Raw genomic sequence first — 12473 nt, 5'->3', positions numbered from 1 at the left:
ATTGTATAGAGTATTTTAATAAGTCACATTTTGTACTGTGACATGAGCCAGTGTTTGTTCAGTTGGGCAGATGTGTTTGTGTGTGCTGCTGTGGTCTGACAGCGATTAATGACACAGGGATTGTGATGCACAACATGATGCATAATGCAGTATGATGGATTGCAAAAACAGATAGTGATTCTCATTGGAATGACGTTAAAAACCTTTAGACAAAATAGATAAATGTTTAAGCTTATTTCGATAGTTAAAATCTTAGACACTGTGGACTTGTGATGCAAATAATCTTTTGTCAAAGGTAATACAGTGCTCAGAGTAAAAGACAAAACAAGAGAAAGGGATCAGTTGATGTAATGCATTAGTATTCATTGATTCAGTGAACTTTGTGGTGCTGCACAAATGATGAAAGCACCACATTTCCCAAATGCATCTATTCAGCATTGAAATAAATCTGCATTATTTTTTGACTAGCAGCTTTGGAAGCTTGATGGGACACAGGGTAATGAAAGGTTGTCAGTGTTAATATTAATAGTTGTATAGTAATTCAGTTAAAATGAGAAAATGCAGAAATTGGAGCCTTGCAGTGAGAAGCAGTATGTGGGTTTATTAGTAACAACTGGGTTGCTGTACTTAAGCTTATAAATTGAAAGTAGACTTCTTGAGCCCTTTCTAATGAGTTCCTGAGAGTTGTCCCTTGAATAGCAGGTCTACTGACACGTCATCTTTGAAATCCTTTCCCTCTCTGCCTGCCTTTGACATGCGCGTGACAAACAGCAAAGAGCAGATATAGAAATAATTGTGGCAGTTAATTTGTCCAATTAAGAATGAAAATGGAAAGGTATGGTGGTCTAATGTGCTAAAAACATGTAAGAAAATAAAACAAAAGTGCAAACCTTAAGAAAACTTAAAAAAAGTGTGGGCTGACTTGTAATATGGAGAATGCTGACTTTCATTTTGAAACAAGAACTAGCTTGCTTGGCCTCTCCGATGACTGTACAAAAACACAACTTTATAACTTTATTCACTGATTTGGTGAAAGTAGATCACATTTTATGGAGAAAATAAGCAGTGGAAGTTTTTTTCTTCAACAGATCTGATTTTACAAACATCAGTGATTTGTGGAAGGTGCTATGTCTGGTCCATACTAATGCCATGCTGGTCTATGCTTTAGTCCATAGTAATTTTGCGAAACCTGGAACATTTCTTTCATGTCTGTGCGTTCTTCAGGGCTTTGTCACTCTTTGACGAAAGGGCAGAAAGTTTCTTCTTTCTTTTGCTCTTGCTGTCAGTAAAGCCAGTCACCATAATTTGACATTTCAGTCTGGCACACTAATGGTTTAACTGAGTAAACGGATGCATGCACAGTTCTGCTTGTTAATTGAGAAATGCGTTCAGTCTTGGGATTCCGTGCTAAGGTAATGATCTGTCGCACATTTTGTCATTAAGCCAATAAATCTCCGTGCTCCCAGTCATTAAACTTAACAGCAGTTGTGTGAAGCAGTAAAAGTGAGTTTATTTATGGCAGCATGATTTAATATTTGTCTTTTCATCAATGTACACAGCAAAAGATTGAGTCCAAAAGTGGAAAAGTTTACAGTTGAATACATCAGGAGTAAACATACAGATTTAAATCTTTACACAAATCATGCTCAAGCATACTCTGGCAAGTGAAACCCAGATTCTGGCAAAGGTTTGCGTAGAAATGTTGAAATCATAATGCTGTAGTATTGTGTAATGAATGGAAAGTGTTCTTAGGACTCGTTGGAAAATAGTCTTTTTCCACCTGTTTTCACCATGCATACAGTATGCTTAGTTTTATTTTTTATATTTGCAGCAAAGATTATTTTCAATATTTAAAAATATTGTGAAATATAATATTTTTAATATTATGTTTCAAATTAGTTTGAAGAATTTTATGGCTGTTTGTAGACCAAAAGCACAACAGTTCCTGAAGTAGTTTATGAAGTCAGTAAAACACAAACGTGTGGTTTGCAAGCTAAAAACAAGGCTGTTCTTTGTTTCTGATAACATTTCTGGACGTTGGATTAAAGCTATTTAAATCCATTTTACTGTCATGTGAAAATGAAAAGTTTAATTCTTGTAAAATAGAGAAAATATGAAAATCAACATCGTTGCTGTTTTCTGAACAAGCAGTGCTAAGAAAAAGATTGAGGGATTGAGAAAAAGATCTGAGGATTTGTGTTGCAAAGAGAGCTATTAGAGTCAAAAGCAGTCCATTAGGGTGTAAGGGTCCCTGACTCTGAAGATTTATATTCTAGCTGAAGTTAGCAAGCTGTGCTTTTGGTGTTGAAGGAGCCTATTTGCTTGTGTAATGCTCTTGATTTGCATATTTTTTTTAGTGATGAAAACATCTTTGTCTTATGCCGTATTCATAGCTTTGTAACTGTGTGGCATGTAATGCAGCCATGGAAGGGAAGCAAACTAGCACATATTAGCATTAAATAAAAGAAAATGCATTTTTGTCAATTATAAGGAAATAAAAAATGAATTGTCTTGTACTGAGGGGCAGATGAGCCTCTGGCAGCCTAGCTTACAGATGCTGCACTGACAAGCCTGCAAAATGATTATAAAACTTATCCATTCCATCAAAATGTCTAGGGAGTTACTAAGTGATGGACTTCAGGTAATTAGTAAGTAATGATGGGAAATATTGGATCACATCCTCTATATTGATCCTACAGAGGCTTTCTACGGTAGACTAAAGACTCAATTATAACTGAAAGAGAGCCAGCGGTGAGATTCTGCGATGCACCCTGTTTTAATTACATGTCAGGGAACATTTCACTCAATGGTATGTTTTTGGGAAAGTAAAAATTATTCGCTGATGCATTCATTTTACTGCAGAGTCCCAATAATAATAATCCATCCATCCATCCATCCATTTTCTATACTGCATATCCCTTTCGGGGTTGCAGGGGGTGCTGGAGCCTATCCCAGCCGTCAACGGGCGAGAGGCGGGGTACACCCTGAACCGGTCGCCAGTTAATCGCAGGGCACAAACACACAAACATTCACACTCACAGTCACACCTAGGGGCAATTTTAGTCACCAATTAACCTAATGAGCATGTTTTTGGTCTGTGGGAGGAAGCCGGAGTACCCGGAGTGAACCCACGCATGCACGGGAAGAACATGCAAACTTCACACAGAAAGGCCCGACCCAGGAATCGAACCAGCGACCTTGTTGCTGTGAGGCATGTGCACAACCGCATAATAATAATCACAATAGGCAATTATTACAAAAATGTTAACATTTGCTTAAATTTAGAGCAGGGTAGCATAGTCTCATGACAAAAATGCAAGCAAGCAAAGTGTGAGCGAGTCACTGAGCTTTGTTAAAATCACTGGAAAGGTTCCGCTTAATGGGAGTGTCCCGTGTGCTGAGGTCACAAGCTGGTCGGTTTCCTTTCTTGCATTTTCTTTGTGGTGATTAGCTGGTTTCTTCGTCCACAGTTAGGGTCTGCAGCCATAAACAGTGGCTGATGGCGTCTGAGCTGATCCACCAGTCCTGCTTAACAAAGTTGAGATGCTGGCAAGAGGTACCTGGTTCATTGGCAATCCCATTGAGCGTTCAAAGGACAAGGGGAGAGGTTTCATTGTCTGGCATCAGAGGCCGAGGGAAAATTTAGCTGTTTGGATTTTGGTTGATGCTGAAGTGAAGATGTTGGCAGAAGTTTAACATGTAATAAGCATGCTCTTCACTCTGAGGTTTACTCCTACACAGTTTCGATTATTTTTATTACATCGATACGTATTACATGTACAATCGACACTGAAATGCAAATATAGTATTTTTTGTGTGTGGTGTCTCAGGGCTAATGTGTGTATTTGACACCTGATTAGTGACTGAGTGATGTAGGTAATGAGCATGATAGCCTGAAACATGATGCTCTACTTTTAAAAGTGAAGTTGGTGTTATTTGAGGAAATATGGGACACCTTCAATGGAGATTTCCAGTCATTTTAAAATGTCACGTTAATGCAGGTTGTTGACTAGCTTTTGGGCTATATTTTGCAGTGCTCATGTAATAGTTTCATGACCAGGGGCACACAGTGTGCCTGCTGATAACTTGTGAAGCTAGCATCAATTACATCCAATCATATCAGCTCCTCTGATCCCTGTTAAAAGTGCTGCCTAACCAGCATGACTTACTGACACTTTGAGGAAGGGGTTCAGACTTCCCAAAGAAGAAACAAAGATTCCTATTAGAGAGTTTCATAGGTGCAACATTGTAAAATCCAAACACTTTGATAATTTCTTATCACTTCATAATGCAGAAACACAGACTAGACAGACATTCATGGACAGTTATTCTGGGATGGTCAAGGGCAAAATAGAGAGAGATAAAGGGAAAGAAAAGCATTCTGTTGTTTCTGGGTTTGCAGGTGCAAAACATGAAATGTGTCCTTTTCAGCAGTTATGAGTTGCATCACTGACAGTTCAATTTGTTCTGCAAATGGCTGCCAAAAGACTAAATTGTGGATGAAGGTCTTTTTTGGCTCGCTCACTAGTGATCCTTGTCACGTCTTGGATGCTGCCAGTTGTGAGATATCTGTTTCTGGAAAGGTCTCACAGCAATATTTGCTAGCTCTATTCCTCAGACCAATATTTCTAAATGCCGTTCTTTTCACCTTCAGCCAAAGAAATTGCTTGTTGAAAACTTCCTAGATCACATTTAAGAGACAGATCTGTTTGTTATAAACAAAATAAGCATGCTTTTTCTCTTTCTGTATATTTACCTACAGTAACTTGAGATTCCACATTACTGTCACAGCTATTCTAATATATTATACTTAACTGGAGTACCAAAACTAGAACTGTCATCTGCTATTCATTGTAAGTTTGCATGTGCCTCAGTAAACATGATTTATTACTGACTGAAATGTTTACTCAAAAGTGTAAATATTCTCCAAGAATGCAGTACTGTGGCGCTTTGTGGAAATGTGTGAAAACGCATAAGTATATAATATTTGAATCCTTGGCACAGGCACAGCCTTCAGTGACACTCTTGAATCTAAAACAGGATTAGTCTGCTGTGCTTATTATCAGCTTGTCAGATTTGCTGCAATGAAATTCAATAACTCAGAGCAACAGATTCCTAACCACAGGAGACAGGAGGGTAACTGTCATCGTTGCAACAGTTATGCACATTATGAATATTCCTACATATTTGCTTTTAACGAGAAGCAGTAAATTGAATGAAAAGTAATTAATTTTCATCTGTTTGGCTCTGTGTGAAAAGAACATTTGTGCCAATGTCTTCTGATGGTTTCTGGGTGAAGCAGTGGCCTTTGACTGCAAGGATATAATGTTCATGTTCAGTTTGTGTGTGGTGGGATTTCCCGATATTGCCTTTATATGGACCTTATTTTTACTCTACGTTGAACTGGTGTCCACTGGCAATCTTCCCTTCAGATACTGAGTGCATAACCGCATTTTGTTGGCTTCACTGCTTTGAAACCCGTACTGAGATTTTGTTCAGTTCTGTTTACTTTTAAACAAACACAAGAACAACTGTAGCATGTTAGAAATACCTCCTTACATCTTCTACCGCTCGACCAAATAATGACTTCCATGTTTAAAACATTTGTCTTTATTTCTAAGTTGGCGACTGGAAGCATTCCACACTGTGCGTGGAAAAGGTAATGAAACTACTACACGATTAAAGTTTTGTTGTTAACAAACTGCCTCGAGTTCAAGGGTCCGCAAAGAATTAATTGAGTTAAATCCTTTAATGAGGAGTGATTCTTGCTTGCTCATCTTTTGTATAGATAGATAGATAGATAGATAGATAGATAGATAGATAGATAGATAGATAGATAGATAGATAGATAGATAGATAGATAGATAGATAGATAGATCCTCAAGGGAAGTAAAAGGCATGCAATAAATTATCCAAAAGCACAGCAAGCAAAGAATTAAAAGTTAAAAGTAAAAAGTGTAAAAATGTCCACATGTCCAGTGCAAACAGGATTAAAAGTAAGGTGAGTCACTCGCTCACTGTGAAAATGCATGTTGAGGCTGATGAACATACAGACAGCCCAGTCCAGAAAGCAGAGATGTGACCTCAGTGCCCAGTGAAAACATACCTGTTTGGAACAGGCCAAATGCTTCGCTCTGGTGTTACTGCTTGAGGTTTTCTCAGCATCGTCAACCTGGAGAGCCAGAGAGCCCCCTCAGTTCTAGACGCAGCAGTCCCAGACCACAAATTTAGATGTACACATTAACAAGACACTGAAAGAAAAGCCTTGCCATTCAAATCTGAAGATTTCATCTAGCTGTAATAATGAATGAATGAACTCTTTAGCATTATATCATTATTGTTAATACAATTCATGAATTCATGCCGAAGCTTGCCAGCTGGCCCAGGTTATAGCTGGTTCTGAAGTTGTCACAAAGGATATCAAGCTAACATTAACTTAATAATGTTAAGTTAACCATTGCGTAGGGTTATCAAAACGGTAACATTGAGGGCTCTATTTTCGATTCCGCCGCCAGCGCAGCGCAAAGTCAGGTCCACTTCGCCGATGGGGCGTGGCGGCGCAGACTTTGGTATTTTCATGCATTGCGCTGCCAGCGCATCTACTCCCCCTTCTCATCTCAGTCCCACACAGGGGCGCAACTCGGAAGGAGGGAGGGGAGAAGGCGTGGAGTGGTTTTGACACAGCCGAGTCCAATCTTCACCAATCACACCAGCTCCTCGCCTCACCTTTAAAAATGCCGCCGGTGAGGCGCATTGGCAAGTTTCGAGGATGACTGAGCCTACACAGGAAAGTGTCCGATGCCCAAACTTCTCCCAGGAGGAGATTGACATCACTCATGTCTAAATATAAGGTCCTTAGATGGTAAATCCTCTGCCTCCTCATCCTCCTCAAAACAATGATGTACTCCATCTTTGTTGATAACGTTAAGCATTACTATGATTACATTTGTATTTGGAATGAAATGACGTGGGTAATAGCGGACAACGATCATCACTTGCGTTTTTTCCATGTGTCTGTCTCTCTCTGGCTCTCGAGTGCTCTGAGATAGATGCAGTATATATGCTCTGTAGGATGCCACAGTGTTTCTGGTTGGCACAGCGACGTTAATTGATTAGTTTGCATCCCTGTTTCAGCTGTGTACATTCGATCAGGGTGAGTGACCATTACGCGTGCCGAACGAGCTTGCGATGTGGACAGATTGAGATACGGATCAAAATACATAAATTTAGGTCTGACTGTATGTGCTGACTCAGATAGTTGCATTGAATTGTGGCTGTTGCTAATTATTGATCGCAGTGAAATGCTGTGCTTCCACACTGTGGAAACCTGCCTGTGAGGTATTGGTGACGTGGGCGAACGACTCCTCCGGTTTACGAAAATCCACTTGCACAGCGGTGCGCCGAGTTGACCAGGTCTGGGGTGGCGAGCTTTCAGTGCACTTTTACGCCACTGCCGTGGACCGAAATGGACCAAAAATCCAAATCCACCGGCTGATTATGCCGACACCTCCCCCTACTGCACTACAACACCCATCCAAAATACCGAGTGCGCAGCGTGCCGGCCTGCGCTGCATGAAAATACCACTGCGCAGAGTGCGCAGCCAGCGCCCCGCTGAAATAAACGCCTTTTCTTTAATTCCAAATTTGTCTCAACTGTCCTTTGCATTCTAGACATAATTCTGACACATTTTTGTTGTTCTTTCATCTTCTGTTGAAAACACAGGTCCTCTTTAACCAGGGCCATACCTCATTTTCCTGTCATGTTTAAATTAATCTTTGTTCCTCATTTTCTCCAGTGCTTTTCATCTCTATTTGCAGTTGCATTTTCAGCTCTTTTGACCACACATAGCATCTTTATCCACTGAACATAATGGTTTTCTAGACTAAGTGTGGAAATGGAAAAAGTCTCCCATTTGCTTGTTTAATCATTCGCCTGGAAAGCGTGATTGTTCAAGAGTGAAGTGTTATTTCGGGGTACTGAGATTGAGTTTTTGTCTCTTTTTGTCTGTCTCTCTTCTGCAGGGTGATGACATCCTGACAGTCATCAAAATGAAAGCGCAGTGGCCAGCCTGGCAACCACTTAATGTGTAAGTAATATATCCTGATTAGCATAATGCTCACCACATATCTGCTACTGGCTATGCTGCTGCTTTTGTGTTATCATAAATTTCAAATCATCTACAGATTTTTCCAGTAATTTGACTACAGTATAAAGCTAACTTGCGGAGACCTAAAACTTGCTACAGGCTGAATCACACTGCTATAGAATATTAAATATCTGGTGTTGTCTTCACAGATTGTTAGTTCCCATAACTGCGGAAAAGTATCCTATTTTATTGTGAATGAATGAATGAATGAATGAATGTAGTTTTTCAACAGCTATATGCCCCGCCCACATAGGTTTACAGTAAACAACATCATAAATTCATATGAGCTAGATACAGAGTGCTGCATAAACATTTTCCAAACAATTCTGACCTTCAGCATGAATGAAAATAATTGCTTTTTAATAAGATTGACTAAAAACTGCACTTTTACTTTACCTTTAACCTCCTATGCATTTTGCTACATTAAGAGAAATAAGCTGTCGTCCAAGCTATGTGTGTGCATGGTCACACAGGAGAGCTTTAAGGGTCTCACTACACAAACAAAGAGACGAGCCTTTGTGCTATTAATGAGCTGAGCAAATGCAAATATTGAGAAAATTGGGCAAATACTTTTTTCTATTTGTTTTTTCTCTAATTTGCATTGGATGTTATATTTTACAGTGATGCCTGATGGTGAATTTATTATAAAGACTGTTGCTGGTGAAATTGATCCTGGCTTTCACTCAATAGGCTACCAGTTGTTATTTATTCATGAATGTATGAATGAAATGCATTTTTTTGAGATGCACTGGGAGAGGGCAGATATGTGTGGACTGAGCTTTGCATGTGACGCTCAGGCGTCCATCTATATATAGACTTACCCTTCTTCACTCAACAATGGGCTGCTCACGCGTTATTGCCACAATAATTCTTTGTGTTGTAAAGATTATGTTCACAGATGCCTGAGGAATAATTATGTTGCACTGGTTGCCTGTGCTATGGCAAATCATATGTAGCGCCCTTTGTATCAAAGAAACTGGTTTGGTTGGCTGCATCTCCATATCAAGAAAACAATAGCAGACCAGGCAACGAGCAAATATGATATTTTAAAGTGTACCATCATGTAGATTAAAAAAAAGAGGTAAAATAATTGTTTTAAGCAGAAATAGGTAAATTAAATTAATAAACACGTTTACTTTCACTTGAGCAAATTTATGGGAGTAAATGTGCCTTTATTTAAGTAAAGAATTTCAGTATTATACCTGCGACTGGTAGTAGTAATCTGAATAAATACTATTTAAACAAGTCCTTTCCAGGCATTTGAGACAAAACTAGCAAACTTTAACACATCAAAATGAAATAACCATTCCAACTTTTGATAATTTGTACACCAAAACATGATATGGAAATTAACTCTCTTAAACCCTCATAGTTTTCACAGTACAAAAGAAAATGTGATTATTTTTCTGTTATACAGAAAATGGAAAAACCTGAGGAAAAATAGATTACATTGAACAGTAGGACACATACATTAGAACAAAATGTCACACTCTCTTTTTTTTAAGTTAAAAGCATTATGTACATTTCTGACTTAATGCATGTGTGGAAACAGGAGTTGCTCAAATGTTGATTCACAGCACACCTCCTTTAACACCAGCCAGCATTATTACAAATGTTGAAGTCCCTCGGGTGCTTGTCTCAGCCCTGCAATGAATTTGTAGTAGACTGGATTTAAATCATTCTTGAGCAACTCTATGGGGTCTGTAATGGGTCTGTGGTATATAAGCACCTATGTTAATGTGCCAGAAAATGTTCAGCGTGCTCCTTCCTAAACATACTCACTGTGATGGGATTTCTCAAGCAAACTTCAAGTCATACCACATTAAAATGATTGGAAAGCAACATTTGTGCCCGCAATTTGGAGTTAATGGGCCTAGCCAGTCTCTACCATGGGTAAACTACTTTCTAATCAATTATCCACATACATGATATCATGCTGTAGGTCCTAAGATTTTAAGACTTAATTTATCTGAACATACAGAAAGAGGTTAGCATCCAAAGTTCAACCAAGAGTTTGCTGATCAGTGAAAACTCAGATCAATGGTGCCCTGAAAGTGCCAGCTACACTATGCTCACAGTGAGTGTGCTCATTTACTCCTAAATTCACAAGAACCATTTAATCTCTTATTCATGAGAAAAACAAGAAGCTTGTTGGCTCAGCTAGCTCAGAAGAACTTCAGTGGCAAAGGCCTGTGCAGTGTTGTTTCTTCAACCACGGGGCCTCAGTGAAGGCCATGTATTTTGTCTCCAAAGGGAAGTACACAGCCAGAAATAGATGCGGTGATAACCACTCGGGCTAATTAGCTTACTGTGTGCTGTATGGGCAACCAATTAATTGTTTCACACAGTGATTGTGTACAACACATGCAGGAGTGTGTCAGATCACTTATGTTGGCTTGGAGCAAGAAAAGGAGAGGATGTTTTGTTTTGATGACCACATGGAAGTGGTCTCACCATGAAAGTAGTTAAGTCTATGTTTTCTTTAACCAACTGGAAGATGTACCTTGTTAAAATCTTTAGAGAAGGTCTTTAGTTGTACATATGAACCACATGAAAAATCCATCAGTGCATGTGTATTTCAGCACATTTCATAGTTTGGAAGAAAAAGAAAGAGACAGAAAGGAAAACAGATACCATGAAGAATACGCAAATGATTAAATAAAGCCTCTGAAAAGACTGGGGTTTAAATACACTAGTGGTGTTTGTTTTTTTTTTTGTTTTTTTTTCAAGGTTAATAATGTGGTTTGAAACTGGTATGTGTACTGCAGCTGTATTCTGTGAAATGAAGTGGCTCCTCTTACAGCAAGCTTTCAATTTGATTTGACTATGAAGAGCAAAATGATTGCTGGAACAAAGGGCAAAGCAGCAGTGATGTAGAGTGAGAGTAGAGGTGGGCGATGAGAAAGGAATGAGGCTGAAGAAGCGACAGCCATTATCACACATATTACAGCAATATGTCTACAGCAGTGGCTCTCCTGAGACCCAATGCATAATAGGCAAAAAGAAATAAACTTGAGTGCAGTAGGAATTTCTTTTCCAGGAAAAAGGTATACAGGGTTCTGGAGAGATGACTGTCCGTGTGGTTCAGATCACTGGGCCTTCGGTGAATAAATAAAGCCTAATAGAACTGAAAAAAGAATTTAATGAGAGTGACTAAACAATAAATTAGGGTTGTCTCGATTCGATCACATGATCGGAAATTGGGGCCGATCGCGTGACTGCAGACTCGATCGGATCGGACGTTATGTCCCGATCAGGTATCAGATAAATAATATATATTTATTGTTATTTTTAATCATATTTACAATATATGGGATAGTGATTAAAAATAAATGAGAATAAGATAGTATTTATTAACTACCAACGCTTACAGGTTGGGTCTGTGTCTGTGACAGACGCCACCGAACAGTGCATGCGTGGAACACGGCAGCACGCAGCAGTTTGTTTTGAAGCTCGGGATCTCGAGAGGTGGGAAGGACAAAGCTGCTTTTAACACCACAAACTTGATACGACACCTCAATACACTGCACTGCAGTTTACAATACTGCACTGAGAATACAAGTTAGGAGTGCAGTTCCAAAAAGCACAATACTGGCCTTAGGCTACTTGATAACAGTCACTTTTATTTGCTCATTTGTTTGCGTTTGATATTTTGATGCCTATTTTAAGTTAAGCAGCTATTTGTTTTAATACTAGACGATTGAGTCTTTATACCATGGTCTGGGTGAATACTCAATTCTGATTGGCTGCAGGGTGTCTGTTAAAAAGTGTTGTGGACACCTATAAAAAAGTTCCGGTCAAATAGCCTGATTGTTCTAAATTACTGCGCTGGCTCAAACACTAGTTGGTAACCGTGGCAACAGAAACTCAAAACATACGTTAACATACATTGTTTCACAGTTTATTTATCACAACGGCAAAACAGTAGAGGACAGGTGCACATGCCCTCTGAAATGTTGTATCACGTAACATAACGTTAAACAATTATCTCACTTCCCTCCACTGATGAGGCCTAATATAACAGCTGTGGCCGACCGAGCTGCAGGTTCTGTGGCCAGAGCAGGTTACCTTGGCAACGCGTCACAACGAGAGATATTGAATAGTCCACTCAGCCACTTCTTGTGAAAAACTTACGATTTTAACAGAAAAAACAACATTAACATATTAATAATTGATTTAATATTTATTTCTTTGGTAAATTACCATGGTATAAGCGGGATAATGCCCTTTGAGGTGTCCATTATAAGAAATGAAAGCGAAGTCCATTCATTTGCGTTGGACGCTTCGCATCGGATGTTTCACGTCTCTATGTCGTCCATTCGTTTC

At 39.2% G+C, this 12473-nt stretch overlaps 1 protein-coding gene across 1 annotated transcript in view; it reads left to right on the top strand.

Moving 5' to 3' along the window:
* Nucleotides 1–12473, top strand: part of spon1a (spondin 1a) — a 66309-nt gene that overhangs the window by 37548 nt on the left and 16288 nt on the right. Inside the window, exon 7 of the mRNA XM_070967790.1 lies at nt 8023–8087. Within this exon, the coding sequence (XP_070823891.1) occupies nt 8023–8087 (65 nt within the window). The remainder of the gene's footprint in view (nt 1–8022; nt 8088–12473) is intronic.

The sequence above is a fragment of the Chaetodon trifascialis genome, chromosome 1 (genome assembly GCF_039877785.1).
Source record: "Chaetodon trifascialis isolate fChaTrf1 chromosome 1, fChaTrf1.hap1, whole genome shotgun sequence".
NCBI lineage: Eukaryota > Metazoa > Chordata > Actinopteri > Chaetodontiformes > Chaetodontidae > Chaetodon > Chaetodon trifascialis.
This window is presented reverse-complemented; position numbering and strand designations above follow the sequence as displayed.